Source organism: Macaca fascicularis, chromosome 15 (assembly GCF_037993035.2).
Source record: "Macaca fascicularis isolate 582-1 chromosome 15, T2T-MFA8v1.1".
Lineage (NCBI taxonomy): Eukaryota > Metazoa > Chordata > Mammalia > Primates > Cercopithecidae > Macaca > Macaca fascicularis.
This window is the reverse complement of record NC_088389.1, coordinates 77,078,398-77,100,802: the sequence shown is the minus strand read 5'-3', so window position 1 is coordinate 77,100,802 and position 22,405 is coordinate 77,078,398. Positions and strand designations below refer to the sequence as shown.

Here is a 22,405-nt window from a genome sequence, read left to right as displayed (position 1 = left end):
GGTGAGGATTTTCCCTTGCGCGAGAACTTGTGGAACGCCGCCGGGCCAGAATGCTGAGGCCTCTGACGCCACGAATATCGGGCCAAGCAGGGAGTGCTGCTGTTCCTTACAGGGTTTTTGTGAATGTTAAGTAAGCCAATTAAAGTCCAAAACACGCAGTCTGGAACAATACAGCGCTCGATAAATTGTCTCCATTATTATCATTATCCGTTAGTTACAACTGGGGATTTAAAAAAAAAAAAAAAAAAACCGACAAAAACCCGGAGAACCGGAAAGGTCTGCAAAAGGGGCGGAACGCGGGAACTTCGATTTGGGGAAGGGGTGGCGGGGGAGATCCCACACAAGCAGCCAATCCAGCTGTCCCGGGGAGGAAGAGGAGGAGTCAAGGCCCGCCCCGGGTCTCCGCACTGCTCAGTCCCGCTCTGTGGGGTTGGCACGGTTGCAGCTCTTCGGTCCCTTTGGTTCTCTTAGTCCCGAGCGCTCGCCCACTGCAGCTTCCTTTCCCGTGCAGATATGGCCTCTGGCACCACCACCACCGCCGTGAAGGTGAGATGAGCCCTCCCAGCCGCAGCGGTTCGCCCTGCCGAGTGCCTTCTCGCCCCCGCCCCGGCGTACCGCGCCTCCCGGGGCCATACGCCCGGCCCGCGCGCCCCTGCCGCGGCGGGGAGGGACCGGGGCTGGGCACTCGGGACTCACTTGCCGCTCGAGGAGAGGGTACGCTTGCGAATGATCCCCTCCCCGATACACACACACATACACACACACACACACACACACACCACCTTTTGGCTCATCTGCACCGGCTGCCCGTAGGGCGTAGGCACCCCTTTAGAGAGAGGTGTCGTGGATGGGAGAGGCTGCGCCCAGGCCGCCACCATTCCTGAGCACCACTGTTCTCCCGAGAAAGACACCCGGCTAGAGCCAGCAGGTGTCCGGGCGCCTGCAGCTTCTGTGACCATCTCCTAGTGCCTTGCGGGACTCCAGCTTCCGCTCTCTGACTCTGCTTGCTGCCTGTGGCCCACGTGGGAGAACTGCTTACTTGCTCTTTTGCATGCTTCCGGCTTCTTCCTCCGAACGTAGGCCTCCGTGCTGAAGTTTTCCCCAGCAGCGCAATGCTGTAGGGGTTCTGAGACTTTCTTCGAAAAGTACAGGCGTCCCTTTTTAGGGCTGCACCGTTTGGAGGCGTCTGGCTTCAAACTGCTTTGTTTTGCAGCCTTGCAAGTTAGAGTTCAATTTCCTTGTGCCCTAGGCCCTGAGAGGTCTCGATACAAGGAATCATTGTGCTGTGGGAAGCTTTGTGCTGGAGAGGGCACAAGTTCTGAGAGTAGCAGCTGGCTTCCCTGGGGTTTTAAATACTTCTCTCCTGGTTAGTATTCCGAGAGAGAATTACAGCACATAAAGAAAAATTGATGCTAAAACTTAAGACCTCTTCTAGGGAGTTTATTACTGGCTAAGAACGCAGTTAACTTGTTTGATTTTTAGAAATGTTTGACCTGTGGGATAGGAAGGTCTGCGATCTTCTCCAGAGCATCTCGATACCCTACACTCGACTGCAGTTTTCCCGGGAGAAGGCGAATCTCTGCGGTCAGTGTGTAATCAGCCAGATTAGTTTATTAAGCCCTTGCAGGTTTAAATGAGCCACTTAGAATGAGAGGAATGGTGAAGGGTGTTACATCCAGCCTTACATATGAAACTTATTTTGTCATTTTGAGAAGAATCTTGCATCCAGCAACTATTTATAGAAGGCCTCGCCCCTGCCTTCATGGTTTGGCGGAAACAAGGCAGAAATGGTTTTCATGAAGCTCGTGTGAAGTATGTGACTACTCTTGGGTGCTCATCTATAAACTGAGAATTTTACTGCCGAATTTGCTGGGAGAGCTAGAATTAAATTGTCTATGTTGCACATGGTTGAAGCTTATTAAGTGGTAGTGCTTATAAGTGGGGGAACTGAGATTAATTTTGAATGACCTTTTCCCCAACAATTATTAAGTTATTGTGTTAGGTATCATTAGGCCACAACATTTCACCTTACCCTTGCAGGAATACACTTCGAATGCCATTAAAAATAGAGAGATGGTGTTTGAAACAGTCTTACTTCAATCTGATTAGCATTCTCCCTGCCACACGGTTTCCCTTCAAATTAATGCAGTGCATTTAAGTGCAGAATGGGCAGTGTGATTCTCAGAGACCTGATGTAAATATTGAATAATGTGTATTTTTGATCTTGGCAAGCTTCTGGATATAAAATTAAGAGATACATATGGTGCCAGGACTGCCTGCTGATTTCTCCTTCAGTTTAGAACAGATGACAGCTTTGCTGTTGAGATTCCATGATGCCAGCACCATATTCCCCAGACTTCTAAGGCAACATTCTGTATAGAAAATGTGAGGTGCCAGTGTCCAGAGCAAAATAGGTTAAAAAAAACTACATCCTATTGCCAAATTATTGAATAATGGGACTGGAAAATGTTCCTTCAAGACCATCCGTATAACCACACAAATCCCTTTTGCAGGTGTAAAGTTGAGACGCAGAAAGGTCAGCTAAGGTGTCCAGAATTACACAGCTAGACCTAGATAAGGACACAATTGGGCCTAGAGCCTGGCATTCCACCAACTAGATGTGAGGCATTTCTGAAATCTGAAGTGTGGTCTCTCTGCCCTGTTTTCTTGTGACTTAATGCACAATTAAAATGAGCACTTGATAGAATGTCCATCTTGAAGAGGGAGGCAGAGTGCGAGTAGAAAGCAGGCTGTCTCCAGTGCCCGCTGGACACCACCCAGGTAGAGGTGTAGGAGGCACATGTGTGTCTGAGCCCCATTGGTGTCACTGGCAGGTCCTTTGAGAGGTGGCTGGATTTAAATACAGTAACACATGTAACACATTCAGTCCAGTTCTAGGTACTCCTTTAATGTCAGCCCAAGTACCTCTCTTTTTAAAATAGAGATATGAACAGGGAAGGGATCTTAAATTCATTCTCAATTTAAGAGGTGCAGTTAACTCATGCAAGTGAAAGATTCCACTGAGTTTTGGATTGGCAGTATAATATTTGGCAAATCTTTCAAATCTAGCCATCTACTGGTGGAATCCTATTCAAAAATATTTATTGAATACCTGCCAGACACTGGGGATGCATCTTTGAGTAAGCAAGGCCTTTATTTTCTTCAAGTTTATATTCTAGTCAGGGCGGAAAACCAACTGACATGAAAGTGAAACAGCAATAAGATTCCGTTGGGTGAGGGGTGTCAGAAAAGACTCCTAGGGAGGTGGGTTTTAAGCTGTGCAGTAGTCTGCCTCCAAAATCTGTATGTTGAAACCTAATCGCCAATGTGATGGTATTAGAAGATGGGGCCTTTGGGCATGATTGGGTCATAAAGGTGGAGCCCTCATGAATGGAATCAGTGCCCTAGAGAGCTGCCTTATTCCCTCCACTAAGTGAGAGGACACCATCTGTGAGCCAAAATGTGGGCCTTCCCCAGACACTGAATCTGCTGTGACCTTAGCCTCCAGACCGTGAGAAATTTCTGCTGTTTATAAGCCACGCAGTCCTAAGATACCTTGTTATAGCAGCCTGAATGGACTTAAACAAGCTGATAGTGAAAATAAGGATAAAGATCCAAGTGAAGACCTGAGGAGAGAGATGGGGGTAGGAGAGCAAAAACCAAGGTGTCGCAGCAGTGAGCTCAGTGTAGTGAGAATGGAAATTACGGATGCACAGTGAGAATTGGGTGGATGCAGCTCATAAGGCCATCCTTATAGACCACAATCAAGAATTTTGATTTTAAATGTTTTGGAAACTGTTGAAGAGCAGCAGGTGGCATTTGATTTACATTTTAAAATGGTTACCCTGGCTGTTTTGTACAGAATAGCCAGTGGGCAGGGGAAGAGCTAAGAGATCAGGCCAGAAGTCTTGGTGTTGGTGCTGAAGTCTAGGGTGGGAGCCATGGAGATGGTGAGGAATAATGAGATTGGGGATAGAACTTGCAGGTAAGATGTGGGGAGTGCGGGAAGAAGAACAGGATGATTTCTGCTTTTGACCTGGAAAAGCAAAAAGATGGTGGTACTGGTGGGTCATTTCAAAGTGGGCGATAAGGGGCCATGAGTGACTCCTTGGAGCCAAGGAGAGTGAGTGTAGGATTCCTTCCTCCCAGATACTGCTGGTTAGGGGGCCAGAGGCTGAGATGCTGAGGGGCCTCTTTGCTGTAGGAGCAGAGTGGGTGGCAGGTTGAGAGAAGGAGAAAACCACCTGCAGTGAGAGTAATTGAAACAGGCTTTTTTGTGGTTCACTGCAGTGAGAGGTGGTCCAGGCAGGGAGTAAGGCTATTACTTGGGGGGTAGCCATGGAGAGAGGCAGCAGGAGCCAGAGGCTATGGGATTAACACCGCTATTGTCTGAGAGGACCTCAGGGAGACATTGTCCTCCAGCATCAGCCAAGGGCAGGTAGTATTCCTGAGAGAGGGCCAAACTAGTCTTTGGCACCCAAATAGAGGGCATTCTGGAGGGCTCCAGCAGTGTACCATGACTCCCCTGGGCAGCCTCCCAGCTTTCACTCTGGGAGATTAAAAATAAGACTTGGCCAGGCGCAGCGGCTCATGCGTGTAATCCCAACACTTTGGGAGGCCCAGATGGGCAGATCACCTGAGCTCAGAAGTTCAGGACCAGCCTGGGCAACATGATGAAACCCCATCTCTACAAAAAATACAAAAATTAACTCGGCATGGTGCTGCACGCCTGTAATCCCAGCTACTCAGGCGGCCAAGGTGGGCGAATCCCTTAAACCCAGAAGGCAGAGGTTGCCGTGAGCAGGGATTGCGCCATTGCACTCCAGCCTGGGCGACAAGAGTAAGATCCTGCCTCAAAATAATAATGATAATAATAATAATAACAACAACTTGTTAATCATGGTTGCTGTGACAAGGAGGGGATATGGTCCCATTGTGGGTTGGTAGTGAGCTGTAAACATAGTGATATTAAGGGAGATGGACAAGTCATGGTTTGTAGACTGTGGAACATGGGCCTTTACACTCTCCGCTTGGCTGTCTCGAGTGTGGCCTACAAGGCCTTCAGCCTGAAAGTCCTAGTGTGGCCATCTGAAACTGAGGACAACCCATAGGCCCCAGTTGAAAATCAGATGACCAACGAGCCTTCATTTTTTTGCCTAGGGACACAAGGGCATTTTGGGCAGGACAATTACTTCTTTTGCAGGACTGTCCCAAGCATTGCGGGACATGGAGTACAACCCTTAACCCCCTCCGCAGAAATGCCATTAGCACTCCCCGTAGTCATGACAACAGCCAGAAATAGCCCTGTTTCCAGACACCCCCAGGAGAGCTGTTTGACATTTAGTTGAGGACCCTAAGGCAAAATCACAAAAAGACTACCTGCCAAAGAGAGGTAGGAGCAGCCAGGTTTTGTACTGCTCAGCAGAGTAAAAGGAGGAAATAAGGGCTTTTTTTGTTGCTTTGAGGAAGTTTATTTTGATTTTTTATTTTTGCCAGGAGTGGTAGGGCATACAGAAACAGTGACTGATATTAATACATTATTTCCCTTTATTCTCTTGATAATTGTATGGATTAAGTAAAAATCTTACCCCTATAGGTGCAGTTGAGGAAGCAGTTAAGGAAAATGTTTGTATGCAGTGGATCCTGGATCCTTACCTGTGGTTGTTGTCATGGCATTCCAGTCTGTGCCTCAAAAGCATCTAAAGCAGTGGTTCTCAAAGTGTGTCATGCATTCATATCACCTGGTCATTTGCTAGAAATGCAAGTTCATAGGCCCCACCCCAGTCCCAGTGAATCAGAAACTCTGGGGCTGGGGCCCAGCAATCTAGGTTTTGACAAGCCTTAGAATATTCAGATGTCCACTGAAGTTTGACAGCCACTGACCTAGAGAGCTTTGGAAAGGGTGACCATCTGCATTTTTAACAAGCTCTTCCCTTAGTGTAATAGTTTCATGTTGCTGCTCTAACAATTTTCACAAATGGAGTGGCTTAAGACAACACAAATGAGGCCGGGCGCAGTGGCTCATGCCTGTAATCATGGCGGTTTGGGAGGCTGAGGTGGGTAGGTCGCTTGAGCTAAGGAGTTCAAGACCAGCCTGGGCAGTATGGTGAAACCCCATCTCTGCAAAAAATACAAAAAAAAATTAGCCAGGCATTGTGGTGCATGCTTATAGTTCCACCTCCTTGGGGACAGGAGAATCACTTGAACCCAGGAGGTTGAGGCTGCAATGAGCTGAGATTTCACCACTGCACTCCAGCAGCCTGGGTGACAAAGTGAGACTATTTCACACACACACACACACACACACACACACACACACACAGAGAGAGAGAGATGTATTCTCTTACAGTTCTGGAGTCCACAAATCCAAAATGAGTCTTACAGGGCTAAAATTAAAGTGTCTGTCGGGCTGGTTCCTCTTATAAAATCCATTTCCTTGCGTTTTTCAGTTTTCTGAACCTGTAGAACCATGAGCTAAATAAGCCTCTTTTCTTTATAAATTACCCTGTTTCCGGTATTCTATTATAGAAGCAGAAAACAGACTAAGAAAACTGTTGTGCTTGTAAGAGATTGGGACACAGACACATAGAGAGGGAAGACCGTGTGAAGACACGTGGAGAACGCTGCCATCTCCAAGCCAAGGAGACTGACCTTAGAAGAAACCAATCCCAATCTCACCTGAATGTTGGACTTCTAGCCTCCAGAACTGTGAGGAGATAAGTTTCTGTTGCTTATGGGGAAAACCCATTTCCTTGCCTTTTTCAGCTTCTAGAGGCACCAGGACTTCTTGGCCCACGGCCCTACATCATGTCCCCTTTTCTCTCCCTCTGCTTCTATCATTATATCACTTTCTTCCTCATTTGACCTTCTTGCCTCCTTGTGATTTCATTTAGGTCCCACCCAGATAATCTAGTATAATCTCCCCATCTCAAGATCCTGGATTTAATCATATTTGAGGCAGGTTCTGGGAATTAGGATGTAGCTAGGATCTCTTTGGGGCAGGGGCATTATTCAGCTTACCACACTCAGCCCATGTTTTAGAAATTTATGGTCTAGGCCCTAGAGCAGGTTGCTCAGTTCTGAGGGCACTTTAGAACCACCTGCAGAGCTTTAAAAACAAACTATGCCTTGCCCAGCTAATCAGAATCCCTGGGGCCTGGGCTTTGGTATTGAAAGCAGGAGAGGGGGAACGTCCTAGTATCCAGCAGCTGGCTCAGGAGAGTGGATGGGTCCCACTGTTGTTCCACAAGCATAGGAGAGCTCTAACAAATACAGTATGCATTAGGGAAAATCCTCCTCTGAAAATATCTGGCCATTTCAGCAGGTGAAGTGTGTCTTCAAGAGGGTGTCTGTCCTTTAGACTGCTATCTGTACTTTACAAGGGGCGTTTGGTCAAATAAAAACCATGGATGTTTTGAGCCCTTGGGTCGTCCAAGCTTATCCGACTAAAATATAGAGTCACTGTATTAGTTCGCTAGGACTGCTATAACAAAGCACTACAGACTGGGTAGCTTATGCAGCAGAAGCATTATCTCCTCACAGCTCTGGAGGTTAGAAGTCCAAGATCAAGGTGAGATCAAGGTGGATTTCTTGTAAGGTCAGTCTCCTTGGCTTGTAGATGGCAATGTTCTCCATTTGTCTTCACGGGGTCTTCCCTCTGTATGTGTTTATATCTCAATCTCTTATACGGACAACAGTTTTCTTAGTCTGTTTTCTGTTTCTGTAACAGAATACCTGAGACAGGGTAATTTATAAAGAAAAGAGGTTTATGTAAAAGAAATGATTGGGAGGCCGAGGCGGGCGGATCACAAGGTCAGGAGATCGAGACCACGGTGAAACCCCGTCTCTACTAAAAATACAAAAAATAAGCCGGGCACGGTGGCGGGCGCCTGTAGTCCCAGCTACTTAGGAGGCTGAGGCAGGAGAATGGCATGAACCCCACTGCACTCCAGCCTGGGCGACAGAGCGAGACTCCGTCTCCAAAAAAAAAAAAAAAAAAAAAAAAAAAGAAATGAAAGGGAGACCAGGGAGATAGGAAAAGGAAACACAAAAAAGAGAGAGACAAACTTGGCTTCATAACAACCCACTCTTACTGGAACTAATCCAACTCAATGAGAGCAAGAACACCCTCCCCTGGGACTGCATTCATCCCTTAATGGGGTTGGATTATTACCGCGGCTTATGACTCAAACTCCTCTTAAAGGTACTACCTCCCAGCATCACTGTATTTGGGGAACAAGCCTCAACATGAGTTTTGAAGATGACCACATTCAAACCATAGCATGAGCTATACTGTATTAGGGCCCATCCCAGTGACCTCATTTGATCTGAATTACGTCTTTAAAAACTGCAAATACAGTCACATTCTGAGGTACTGAGAGTTGGAACTTCAACATATGAACTTGGGGAGACACAGTTCCATCCATAACCATTACCTACAACGGTGGCCTACAGAGGGGGGTGTCTTTTCTGAGATGAAGCCCCCAGCTATCCCTGTGGACCCTATTGCAGGTTTTTAACAGTCCTCCCAGCCTGAGACAGTTGGTTGCTCCCTCCCATACAGCTAGGCTTCCGGGATTTTGCAAGGCCCTGACAGGCCTCAAAGCCATGTCAGCCTAATAATGAGGGCTTCTGTCTGCTGTGCTTGCCAAAATTGTTATGGCAACCAGATCTGAAGGACTGCAATGCTCAGATCGGGCTGTGCCAGCTCCGGCTCTGGCTCACTTACCTCATCATGAGCTTGAGGCACTCAGAGGGAGCCCATCTCCCTGGCATGAGCTGGTCTCAAATGCTTGGGGTCATGGTATTTTGAGAATGCCATTATAGAGTGCTGGGTTCCTTACGGCAGTGCGCCCAGGCCTCAAAGTGATGGTGAATGGTTTCTGGGACGAAGAAGGGTTGGTAAAATCCTTTGTAGCCAGGTACTAGTGGAAATAGACACAGAGTAGGGGCTAGTATGCACCCTTTCCACATTGCTGGAAGTAACCGTTCTGAGCAGGTGAGCTGGTATTTGGATAAATGCTTTCACAGTCTTAGAGAAGTCAGACCCTTGGATTGATTTGCTCTTGAACAAAAATTTTTTTTTCACTATGAAAATGTTTTCTTTGGGGTGTCTTTAGAACATGTGATGTCAAGACACAAAGAACAGCAAGTGCACATACAGTAAGACGTGGCTGTCATAGAATAGATTGTGTGTGAATAAAGGGTTCACATCACTTCCACCCTTTACACAGTAACAGAAGGCTTTAGGCCACCTACCTCTTCCTTGGCTCACTCAAACTCTTCTTCCTCCTCATCCGTGGCCTCCTGCTACTGCTGGTATTCAGACACCAGGTCGTTCATGTTGCTCTCAGCCTCAGTGAATTCCATCTCGTCCATGCCCTTGCCCGTGTACCAGTACAGGAAAGCTTTGCACCGAAACACACCTGTGAACTGCTCTGAGATGGACTTGATCAGATCCTAAATAGCAGTGTTGTTGCCAGTGAAGGTGGCAGACATCTTTAGCCCCCAGGGTGGGAAGTCCATACAGCTGTTTTTATATCTTGGGGGATCCAACCAACAAAGTAGCTGCTGTCATGTTTTGGGCATTAAGCATTTGCCTGTCCACCTCCTTCATGGACATGTGACCCCTGAACATGGCAGCCGCCATTAGGTAGCAGCCATGGCAGAGGTTGCAGGCAGCCATCATGTTCTTGGCATCAAACATCTGCCAGGTGGGCTTATGCACCATCAGGGCCTGGTACTGCCGGTTGTCCTGGCTGGTCAGCAGGGCGAAACCAAACATGAAGTGCAAGTGGGGGAATAGGACCATGTTCACGGCCAGCTTCTGCAAGTCAGCATTGAGTTGGCCAGGGAAGTGCAGACAGATGGTGACCCCACTCATGGTTGCAGACACCAGGTGGTTCAAGTCACTGTAGGTAGGTGTGGGCAGCTTTAGGGTTCTGAAGCAGATGTCATAGAGAGCTTTATTATCAATGCAGAAAGTCTAGTTTTGAGAAGTTTGGTTTGATGGTCAGTCAGTGGAAAAGTGTGGCATGAGCCACTAGCTTTTAAAATCTTTCAAGGACCTTGATTGACTCCATATTTCAGAACTCTATCTTGTGTAATAAAGAAGTCCTGCTGGGCAGAAATTCCATCTCAGGTCTTGAACACATTTCTTACACAGTCTAGAATTAACTGAACTGGGGACTGACGCTTCCGGCCCAGGAGGCCTGGCAGGGTCTTGTCATTGTTTCCTGAGCGTGGATGAAGTCATTGAGAGTTTTCCTCCCCTCTGAGACGATTCACTCAGATACCTGGAGTCACTGTTTCTGTGCTTGTTCTGTGACCTTCGTCATGAACTTGACCTCTCTGAGCATGATGCCTCATAACATGGAGACCAAAAAAACTTTTCTAATAAGGTGTAATGTTATGAAGGACTCCAGGGGATATTGGGAGAGGGCAGATCGTAGTGGTTAAGCTTGAAAGACCTGGATTTCTATCCCAGCTTTGCTCCTTATGATTTGCTCTTGGATGTTTTTAGTTTTTATGCTTCTCTTTCTTCATTTGTAAAATGGGTAGCATTCTGTAGGGCCCATCTTATGGTCGTGATGATGAAATAAGGTAAGACCACTGAAGCACTTAGCACAGTGCCTATAACATGTAAGTCCACAGACACAGTTACTTTATTACTAAGGCAGTATTGAGTTGACACAAACTTAGAGACTCAAGGGAATGTGGATAGCATTGGGCCATCAGTGCTTGGGTACTTCATCCCAGTTGTACTTTGCTGTGGAGCCAGCAGGTGGCGACATTGGCCACATCTTGGCCCTGCTGGCCTCCATCTTAGAGGTCCAGTTTCCTGGGATGGCGTGACTCAGTTGCTACGCTTGTCCCTGTATCCGTCGCACAATGTAGGTTTCCATAAACAACTGGACCTAGTTAAGTGAATGGATGGGCTTGCCAGCAGATCATTCCAGAGCAGTAGCCACTCTTGCTTTCATGTCCAGGGCTACTACACGTTCCTTGCTGAGGGCTGAGTTGCCAGCTACCTAGTGCAGAGTCATTATGCAGTCAGGTGGTGCAGACTGAAGCTTGGGGCTGCTGAGAGTGAGCTCAGGGGCTCTGAATTTCAGCAGGACACCTGGTTAGCATTTCTCAACAACTGCTACAATGCTGGGCAAGTTCACGTAAACTCAGAGGATGGCTCCAAACAAAGCCCAACTTGATTTGTGTATTTGATCCCGAGCATCCAGTGTTGAATCCAGAATCTGAGATGCCATGGCTCAGGGAACACCCAGAGACAGCCAGGTCAAGGTAGTGATAAAATCTAGTAACTGAATCCCAGGGAGTTGGCTGAGAGTAATTTCAGAGTCAGCAGTTTGTATCTGTGTCCCAGGTGAGGATGGGAGCTGGATGGTTTCTTAGCTTCCTCATGACCTGTAGTGCTTCAGAGGTCCATGGAATGAAGGATAAGTTGGAGAAGCCAGGCTAAGGAAGGGTTGGGATTTCCTAAAACAGCATGAATTTTTGTTATTTTCTATTGAAGTGCCATTATTTAAATTTATTGACTTAAGTGAACACTTCTGTTGATTTGAAAGCTATAATACTGGTTACCCTTTAACAATAATGTTAAGTTCATTGACATAAAGTACGTTAACCTGTTGTGGTTTTAATAATATACCTCCACAAGATGGCGCCAACATCAAAACCTGGCTTTGCCACTTAAGGAAATTGTGGTGGACAGTCACAAATTATGTAACCATGTCATGGGAAACAGGCAGAGTTCTTCAGTAAAAACTTCACTAAATTGTCCTTATTTTCTTGTTTGTTTTTTGTTGTTGTTGCTTTTGTTTTTTTGTTTTTTGTTTTTTTCAGGAAACTGAGGCAGAAAGGTAACCATTTTTTTACGTGTTGATAGGACTGAACTTGTGTAACCTGACCTGAAAATTATTTAATTCAGATGTTCACTGAATTCTTAACTCTGGAATTTTTTCTTGAGGCCTAATTTATTTAGTTACCCAAGTGACAATAGATTTAAAGCTTTTCATTGAAAAACAACAATGCCCAGGTCACTTCGCATTAATTAGGTTTCTATAAAGTTAGCCTGGCACTATTTACTTTGTCCTTTAGGAAGTACCAGCCCAAGGAAATTTCCCTAATGATTTGTTACTTAATTTTTAGTTTTAACAGTTTAGTTAATATTTATTTATTTTTATAATTGTTCTTGTTTCTGTTTCTTAATCATCAAATTAGATCAACTCTCAGGTTTCTTTAACTCAGACAAGGACTTTCAAGATAATCTCTGAAAAATGCAATACAATTCATGAACTTAGAAAAAACTTATAACTACCTTTTGAATTACTTATTTATGTTTACATAAATGTATTTACTGAGTAGTATACATGAGTGTCCTATATGTATATCTATAATATGTAAATATGAATTTGCATACATATATGAATGATTGTTTTCATAAATGTATATGCGGGTAACTTTTCATGCTATTTCAGTCTCCTCTGTCTGCATTCTCTCCTAGCTCTGTGATTCTAATGGCGTGGGAAAGATAATCTCTCATTTCTTTATCAAATAGAACAGTGAGGAGAAATCACTACCAAATGGAATACCTAATATTTTATATCGCAGCAGTCTTCTGGACATTCTTTACTCTGTAGTCCATTTGACAGAGAAACAAAATTGATTAGAAGGTACTTTCCACTACCATATTTGCCTACTTTTAGGTTTGACTTTCTAACTTGAGTTGGTTAAAGTACCTGTCTGTGCTGACTTGTAATTTAGACAGTCAGAAGTAAATGTGATGTAGTCCAAAAAGGTGCCCTACATTTTGGTTATTTCTAGAATATAGAAGGCCTTCAAATATTTGTTGGTTTTTATAGAAGGCTTTGAAATATTTGTGGATTGTTGTTCAGTAATTTTCAGATTTCAAAAAAATAGGGCTTGGTGGGAATGGAGAAGAGCATATGAATAAATGAATTTGCTTAGAATTTTATTTCTAATAAAAATTACCAAATACAATAATCTTCTCTGTCTTTTTCTCTCTTAGATTGGAATAATTGGTGGAACAGGCCTGGATGATCCAGAAATTTTAGAAGGAAGAACTGAAAAATATGTGGATACTCCATTTGGCAAGGTTAATATGTCCAATTAGTGGAGACATGTTAGTTTTTTCATTTCTCCTTGCTGGCTTGATTTTTAAATTAAAAAAAAAAAATTGCTTTTGTTTTGGCAGCCCAGGGCTGTCTGCTCACAGCAGAGAGGGCCAGAAGTGCTACTGTTGGGTTCCATCAGCTGAGAAGGTATCTGACGGATGCCTCAGACTTTGATGTTTTGAGAAAATGGCTACTGGATATGTACATCACTTCTCAAATTCTGTTGCTAGAAATCGGATACTCATTTCAGACCACAGACTCATTCCAGACTGTACTTTTCAAATCTACATTCAAATCACCTAATATGGGGCCAATAGGTCACACCACACTAATTACGGGACAGGCCGATGACTAATAGGATGAATTATTATGAAGTGGCATTTGAGTGAAAAGAACTGTTTTGGGGAATGAGAACATGCCTCATGTTAGTTGAATGCATAACTGAGCTAGAAATAAAACGTTCCTCCTTTTATAGGAGAGGTTGCTTTTTCTCCAATCCCGTGTCACTTAGCCTATGCCAGGGTGAGGGTGTCTGCATTCTCCTAATTTCATATTGCTATGTCCTCTGGTCCTTCTGTAAGATCTCTCTATCTGGCTGTCCCAACCAAACCCTCCTTTTCAGCTAAATTCTTAGGTTGACCTTGCGTGCTCCCAGTCCTGCAGTCATCTTGGTTCATTTTCTTAAACCCCTTGGTTCTAAGGGTCTTTCCAACCTTTGTTACCTCAAGTCATTTCCAGGATCATCTTAGACCTGGTTAACACAAGCAGACATTTCCAGTGCTGAGTTCTTAGTGTCATGACAGTGACTTCTTATCCTTTCTGCCTTTCACCCTCATACCTGTTCTTGAACCTGCCCAATAACCTTGACACATCTAAGTTTGACCAGTCTACCGTCATAGTCCCCTGGGGTACTCGTTACGAATAGATCTGACTAAATGGTACCTACACAGGTACTCATGGTAACCTTGAGTCCTGTGAATCTATGCTTGCAAGAGGGATCAATAAGTGATTGATTAAATGATTATATTGATAATCAGATCTTGCCTGTTCTCTAAGTTGTATCCTCAGACTCTTCAGATTCCATGAGTACTGTTGTGGTTGAATAATTTTAATTTACATACCTGTTTTTAAATCACTGAATTAATTGACATTTTTTCATTGTATGCAGCCATCTGATGCCTTAATTTTGGGGAAGATAAAAAATGTTGATTGCGTCCTTCTTGCAAGGTATGGTATTGTAAGCTTTTTGGATGTTACTATTAAAGGATAATTTAAACTTAAATTCTGGAAAGAGTAAAGATACAGGTATGAGTTTTTATATGTTGACAGAATCAGAACATCTTAGTAACCTTTATTTACAATGTTTCATTTTTGGTTAAGTTATATTGACTTAGGAGATCAAAGATCTCATGCCCTTGCCCCTTAGATTGGGAAAGTAGATCAGATGACTAAAATCAAAGCTCTGGTTTTAGTTCTAAATGCAAGAAGAAATGTTTTGTTCATTTTTTCCCCTTTCTTATAAAGATAAAGAAAAACAATCCATCATTAATGACCTCTTGCTAGTAGTAGTTATATATCTGTGGAGAGTGGGCTTAGGGCTTCTGAAGTGGGTTACTTGTGTCTGTGCTGTTGTTTCCTTAAGGAGGCTGGTGCTGCTCCGTATTGCAGAGGAGGCCAAGTCATTTTTATACCATTGTTAGAAATTAGTCAAGATATATGTATGAGTTCTCTACTGTTGTGTAACAAATTATCACAAATTTAGCAGCTTAAAAGAGCACACATGATCTCCTGGTTCCTGTTGGTCAGAAGTCTGGCACAGCTTAGCAGGTCCTCTGCTTGTGGTTGCACAAGGCCCCACAAGGCATATTCAAGGGCTGAGTTCCCATCTGGAGCTTGAGGTCCTTGTTCAAGCTCATGTGGTTGTAGGAGAATTCACTTCCTAGAAGTTACAGGGCAGAGGCCTTTGGCTCCTAGAGGTGGTTCACATTCCGTCGTGTGGCCTGCTCCACAGGCTGTTCATTTGGCAGCAGCTTGCTGCTTGCTATTAGGGTATGGCAAAGGTGCTAGAAGTCACCTCCATGGCTAGGCTGTACCTTGCAAGCATGCAGGAGGCCAGTAGGAGAATCTCACGTGCATGCTTGCAAGGTAGAGCCTAATCATGGGAGTGACTTATAGCCCATTTGCCATTTTCTAATGGCCAGATGCAAGTCCCAGGTTCACTGACACTTTATACAGAGCATGACAGTGGGAACCACACTACGCTCTGTCTGCCAGTCTACATTTTTGAAACAGAAGTGGCTTCTCAGAATCCAGGGAACCTAAATTTTAGTTTTAGTTGGTCACTGGAGTGGGTTCTAGGAGACCCCCTGTGTTAGTCTGTGGTCATTGCTAGAGAATCACTTAATTTTTTCTGGACTCTAGGAGAAAACAGTTGGTGGTGTGTTCATCACAGGTTGACGATGTCTTCTGTCCTTCCTTAGGCATGGAAGGCAGCACACCATCATGCCTTCAAAGGTCAACTACCAGGCGAACATCTGGGCTTTGAAGGAAGAGGGCTGTACACATGTCATAGTGACCACAGCCTGTGGCTCCTTGAGGGAGGAGATTCAGCCCGGTGATATTGTCATTATTGATCAATTCATTGACAGGTAAGCAGTCATACAAAATGCTTTAGGCTATTGTAGCTTGTAGCTGGTCATTTCCAGCTCAAATGGACGATGTTTGGGAACCAGCAGGGAAACCGGGAGGGTAGGGCCACAGACTTTCTTGCCATTTTTTTTTTTCTTTTTTTTTTTTGGGCGGGGGGACAGAGCCTCACTCATCACCCAGGCTGGAGTGCAATGGCATGAACTCGGCTCACTGCAACCTCCGCCTTCCAGGTTCAAGCAATTCTTCTGTCTTAGCCTCCCGAGTAGCTGGGACTACAGGCGCCTGCCATAATGCCCAGCTAATTTTTGTGTTTTTAGTAGAGATGGAGTTTCACCATATTGGTCAGGCTGGTCTTGAACTCCTGACCTCAGGAAATCACTTACCTCGACCTCCCAAAGTGCAAAGTGCTAGGATTACAGGCGTGAGCCACCGCACCCAGCCTGCTTTAAGCTTTTCATTGTGAGTTTTTGTTTTTGAATTTTAATTGACAAATGATAAATGTATATATGAGGTATAACATTATGTTTTGATACATGTATACATTGTACAATGATTAGCAAAGCTAATTAACGTATTACCCCACATATCATCTTTGGTGCTGAGAACATTTGATTTTTACTTTAACAATTTTGAAATACATAATACGTTGTCATTAGTTATAATCACCCTGCAGTATAATCTCAAAAACTTATTCCTCCTGTCTAACTGAAATTTTGTGCTTTGATCAACATCTCCCAAAACCCCAGCCCCTGGTAACCTTTCTACTCTTTACTTTCATTAGTTTGACTTAGTTAGATTCCACATATACGTGAGATCATGCAGTATTTGTCTTTCTGTGAATGGTTTATTTCACTTAACATAATGTCCTGCAGGTTCACCCATGTTGTGGCAATTGACAGAATTGGCTTCTCTTTTAAGGCTAAATGGTATTTTGTTGTGTATATCGACCACCTCTTCTTTATCTGTCCATCTGTTGTTGGACATTTATGATGCTTCCATGTCTTGGCTATTGTGAATAATGCTGCAGGGACCATAGAAGGGCTGATGTCTTTCTTGACATAAAATTTCATTTCCTTATACACCCTGAGATGGGATTGTTGGATCATGTGGTAGTTGATGTTTTTAGTTTTTTGGGGAATTTTAGTAACGGCTGTATTTATATTCCTACCAGCAGTATACAAAGGTTCTGTTTTTGTCACATCCTCATCAACACTTACTATGTTTTGTCTTTTCGATAAAGGTCATTTGTGGCCTGGCACAGTGGTTCCCGCCTGTAATCCTAGCACTTCGAGAGGTTGAAGCAAGAGGATTGCTTGAGCCCAGGAGTTTGAAACCAGCTTGGGCAACATAATGGGACCTTGTCTCTATAAAAAATAAAACAAAAATTAGCCAGGTGTGTTGGTATACACCTGTTGTCCCAGCTACTTAGGAGACTGAGGTGGGCGGATCGCTTGAGCCTGGGAGGTCAAGGCTAGAATGATTCATGAATGCACCACTGCACTCCAGCCTGGATGACAGCAAAAAAAAAAAGCCATTCAAACAGGTGTGAGGTGATACCTTATTGTGGTTTTTATTTGCATTTTCCTAATGACTAGTGATGTTGAGCATTTTTCATACAGCTGTTGTCCATTTATGTGTCTTCTTTTGAGGAATGTCTATTCAAGTCCTTTGCCTACTTTTTTAATCAGGTTGTGTTTTTGGAACTTTCTTTCAGTTAGTTTCCTTACGTGGTGCCAAAAAGGTTGGGGGCCGCTGTACTAGGGCCACCCCCTCCCCTATTCCTAGTAGAAATAATTGCCTCTCAAAATGCTCTGGATGAAGACAGGAGCCCCCTGGGCTGGGTGGAGAGTGGGGAGTAGCACAGAGTTAAATCATTTGGGGATCCTTCCACAGTCCCCCATCCAATCACCCTGCCTACCACCTCAGTCCATGCTGCTCCTCCCGTCAGTTATCTCTGAGCTTACGGCACTCACAGCCCTCTCCTAGAGCTTCTGCTGTGGGAGAGAGGGTTGTCCAGTCCAGGCCACTGTGTCTTCTGCCTTTCAGGGATTCATTATAATTTCTGGTCCATCAGAAGCATTCTTGGTTGTTTCCTGACGGAATGAAACTGTTTTGAAATTGCCCATCCCATTGGTCAGAAATGGTTGAATGTCAGCAGTTTCATGTGGTTCAACCTAATAAATAATTGGTTTAGACTAAAGTGGTTACATGTCTCTCACCCTGAGTTATGTCCTTATCATGTATTTATACCTGACACTATATATTTATGACCTGTTTCCCTCTAGAATATGTCATATGAGATAAGAGACCCTGTCTGCCCTGTTTGCACCATATCACCAACGCCCACAGTTCCTGGCCCATCTTTGCTCTGTCAGTATTTTTTGAGGGCTTGAACATAGTCATTTGAATAGAGGGATAGGCTGGAGTTTGTATTTTGGAAACATCTTGATCATAATCTCAATGGCTGTCAACGTCCATGTGTTTGGAGATAATAGTTTAAGAAAATGATTATAATATGATTGCTAAATAGAGCAGAATACAAAACTCCATATTCAGGATGATCCAGATTTATGAAGTATTACAGATGATACTGTAAAGTCCGAATTGGGCACTGAGCCTTGGGTTAATTTGTTAGTTAAATGATATAACTATATGCTGTTGCATTTCCCAGATCTTTTAGTCACATACTGGCTCTTTCAAGAAAGCAGTTGGGTCAGAAGATGGAGACTAGAAAGAGAACAGGTATTGCCATCAGATCTGGTTTCATTCTATCTTAGCGCATCTTGGCCAGGTAACCTTAAGATCTTCTAGTATTTTTCTGTTTATGAGACATATGGATAACCTGCCTTCTTAATGTTTCCTTGGAAGTTCAAAGTCTCTAACAAGTGCCTTTTGTGGGATCTTGCATGTGTTAACCTTCTGAATAACTGAGTGCCATTATTGAGAGTGTGGGCGGACTGGCTGGAGGGTCCACTAGTTGATACTACTTTACAACAGCAGGAGAAAAGAATCTGTTAAAAGAAGGATCCCTGGTAGGGCGCGGTGGCTCACGCCTGTAATCCCAACATTTTGGGGAGGCTGACGCAGGCAGATCACCTGAGGTCAGGAGTTCATCAACATGGTGAAACCCCGTCTTTACTAAAAATACAAAAAAAAATTAGCCAGGTGTGGTGGTGAGCACCTATAATCCCAGCTACTGGGGAGCCTGAGGCAGGAGAACAGCTTGAACCTGGGAGGCAGAGGTTACAGTGAGCCGAGATTACTCCATTGCACTCCAGCCTAGGCAACAAGAGTGAAACTCCGTCTCAAAAAAAAAGAAGGATCCCTAAGAGAATATAATTTAGCATGAAATCTCAATTTTTACATTGATTACTTATTTTCAGTGATAACGTTTTGAATATATTAGGTTAGACAAGATTTTAAAGTTAATTTTACCTGTTTCTCTTTTACTTTTTCAGTGACCACTAGACATTTTTAAATTACCTAGGTGGCTAACATCATATTGCTGTTGGATGCATCTTTTAAGTGCTACTGCCTTTGATTGAGCTGAGTGGGTTCCAGTTAACCAGGCTTGAGCACGTATATGATTCATTATGTGTTTGAACATCTTATAGCAGAAGAGAATCAGAACTTTTTGCCTTGTGGGTAATGCCCTCTATGTGTTTTACTGATAGCACATTTCTTAGTAAAGTGAATCTTGGTGTGTTGAGACAGGCATCTCCTACCTCCACTTGCTGATGGCATCAGATACAAATAGCTACAGGCTGTGCCATTTTTAGCCTGGGGTTTCCGAGAGTCATACCCACAGCCTCAACTTGTTTAACAGAATTGTAACATCCTGTAAAGCCACCCGGTGGATTATAGATTCCAGGGCAGCTGGGGCAGGAGCATTGAATCAGGAGGTTTCATCTTGACTCTGTTTGGCCCTGGGCAAATCACTTTACCCACTGCGTGTTGGTTCTTTCTTCCAAATGGAGGGCTGAATTGTACCATCTGTCTCTCTCTCTCTCTCTCTCTCACACACATTCACTCTTTTGTGTGTGTATGTGTGTTTTGTTTTTTTTGTTTTTTGTTTTTTTTTGAGACAGTCCCACTCTGTCACCCAGGCTAGACTGCAGTGATGCAATCTCAGCTCACTGCAACCTCGCCTCCTGGGTTCAAGCAATTCTCATGCCTCAACCTCCTGAGTAGCTGGGATTACAGGTATACACTACCATACCTGGCTAATTTTTGTACTTTTAGTAGGGATGGGGTCTCACCATGTTGGCTAAGCTGGTCTTGTACTTCTTGCCTCAAGTGATCCACTCATCTTGGCCTCCCAAAGTGCTGGGGTTACAATTGTGAGCCACTGTGCCTGGCCCAGGCTCCTTTTCCCTACACTGCCCTTGTATTCTCTCCAGGGACTTATCTAGAACCACACACATTGACCTATTGCCATAACTTTGTCAGCACGTTGTCTCAGAAAAAAAAAAAAAAAAAAAAAAAATCCTCATCCTAAAGTGTGCTTCAAAGGCTATCGAGATTGTTTAATAATATGGCTATTCTTATTTTATAGATGGCCAAGCTAAAGCACATCACTTTCTTTTCCTTCAGTGCCAGCATGAGCAGGGCAGGGGGACCAACCTCAGACTTAAGAAAGACATGTGGCTGATTTTTAGGGTTGTTTTTAGAAACATTAGATTTCTGCTCTGGTAATGAAATATACTCTTGAAGGACTCTGACAATGCTGGAAGCTCTTTTAAGAAAAACGTCATTCTTTTCTGAAAATATTTTTTCTTCTCTTTCTCATGCTACATTACAGCTGATGAAGTTAAAAAGCCTGGGCATGAGAAAAGGGGAACTCTGGGTATGACTGTCCTGGAAAGAGAGATAGAGAGTGCAGTAGGCTCAAGTATGTTTGCGTATGTGCAGTCAGTCTTTGTGTCTTTCTCATTCGAGGAAATTCCATAGCAATTAAAGTGAAAATAATAATCTTTCATTTGTGGAAGAGCATCCATAGAAAGCAACATATATCTTGCTCTGGAACCCAAAAGAATGGGTTATATTTTTCATTTTCCCATTTTTGTTGCACAGGGACGAGTTTCCTGATGCTTCCTTGCCATCGGTCCTGGCCTCTGTGTGTAGTGTTCTTCCCAAACCAAAAATTAAAAATAGGAAAATCAGAATCTCTACCAAACACTTTGTCTAGAAGGCTTGTCTGCAGTAGGTTTCTTCAGTGCCTATGCCTCCTGCTGGATTGTGTTAGATTAATCCATTTCTTTTAACTTGTACAAGGTCCCCATTGTTAGAGCCACAAGTCATTTGGCCACTGAGGGTAGAAGATGGTTAGCAGTGGGATTTGTTCCACTTCTTTGCAGCGATTAAACAGTCTGTTTGAACTGGGGAAAGTATTTGACCTTTGGTCTGTCCTGAAAGAAAGTCATCAGGCTATTTATACATTAAAAGGCTCTCATAAGATATGTACTCCAAGTCCATAATTTTGGAACTTCTCTCCTGTGGTACACACCCTTGTATGTATGCACACCTGGCTCTCACTGAGTCACTTATGGGAAACTGAAGCAAGATGTTCTGTTTATGGGGGAAAAAAGACCTCATAGAAGAGTCAAAGTAAATGAGACTTAGAGAAATTTAGAAGCATGACTACGCATCACTGGCCTTCGCTTAGTTTTTATTCATCAGCCATGGAGAAGAAAGGCATGACTCTTTCCTGCCTCCCGCACCCACCCGACTTCTAAAGCTCAACTTCGATGATGCATTATAAAGTGGTGCACAGGATTGGTTTTTAATGGGATTTTTGCCATTGGAGCAAAGCAAGACTGTTTCCCTGCCAGCTGCTTTATTCAAATCATGAGGCATTTTGTTGTTTCCTCCTGTACTTGTGGTACATGGGCCCTCCATTTTCTAGCCCAGTTCTTGTGAGATACCTCTACACAATCATTTGTATGTGTGGGGGAACTGGTGATATGGCCTTTCTTTCACCCCCAACTACTAACTGTCCATGCCATTAAAGATACATGGGCAGGGGATTCCAGCAATTTCTACACTTGCTCTTCTTTCTCTTTACCATTAATACTGATGATTGTAGGAAATCAGTACACCATATTTATTATGCAAATCTAAGAAAAGCAAGATCTATAAACTGTTTGAAAAGATGCCCACATTGTATTTTTTTGTTGTTTTTTTAGATAGGATCTTGCCCGGGTTAGAGTGCAGTGGCCTGATCAAGGCCCACTGCAGCCTCGACCTCCTGGGCTTAAGCAATCCACACACCTCAGCCCCTCTAGTAGCTAGGATTACAGGAATTTGCCACTATGCTTGGCTAATTTTTTTTTTTTTTTAAGGAGATGGGGGTCTCACTATGTTGCCCAGGCTGGTTTCAAACTCCTGGCCTCAAGCAATCTTCCTGCTTTGGCCTCCCCAAAGTGCTGGGATTATAGGCATGAGCCACTGCACCCAGCTACATATTTTTTAAAAAAGGATCAGATGAGTAGGACTTGCTCAACTGCTGTCACTGTCAGAAGTATCTCAAGATGAAACTTGCAAACATATCAGTAAGGAGAAGGATGAGATTTCTTTTTTAATAGTCTTCTTTATCAGGAATGTTTTGC

General features: G+C 43.9%; 1 protein-coding gene across 4 annotated transcripts in view; it reads left to right on the top strand.

Annotated features, from left to right (window-relative positions):
- The first annotated feature begins 413 nt into the window (after positions 1-413).
- Positions 414-22,405, top strand: part of MTAP (methylthioadenosine phosphorylase) — a 53,089-nt gene continuing 31,097 nt past the window's right edge. For 2 of the 4 annotated variants that reach the window (XM_074018125.1, XM_074018123.1), the window contains exons 1-5: positions 414-546; positions 6,529-6,708; positions 13,043-13,129; positions 14,317-14,375; positions 15,629-15,796. In XM_074018125.1, coding sequence (XP_073874226.1) covers positions 15,651-15,796 — 146 coding nt within the window. In that variant the 5' untranslated portion in view covers positions 414-546; positions 6,529-6,708; positions 13,043-13,129; positions 14,317-14,375; positions 15,629-15,650. The remainder of the gene's footprint in view (positions 547-6,528; positions 6,709-13,042; positions 13,130-14,316; positions 14,376-15,628; positions 15,797-22,405) is intronic. The other 2 variants (XM_045373324.2, XM_015436506.3) reach the window with 1 other exon arrangement.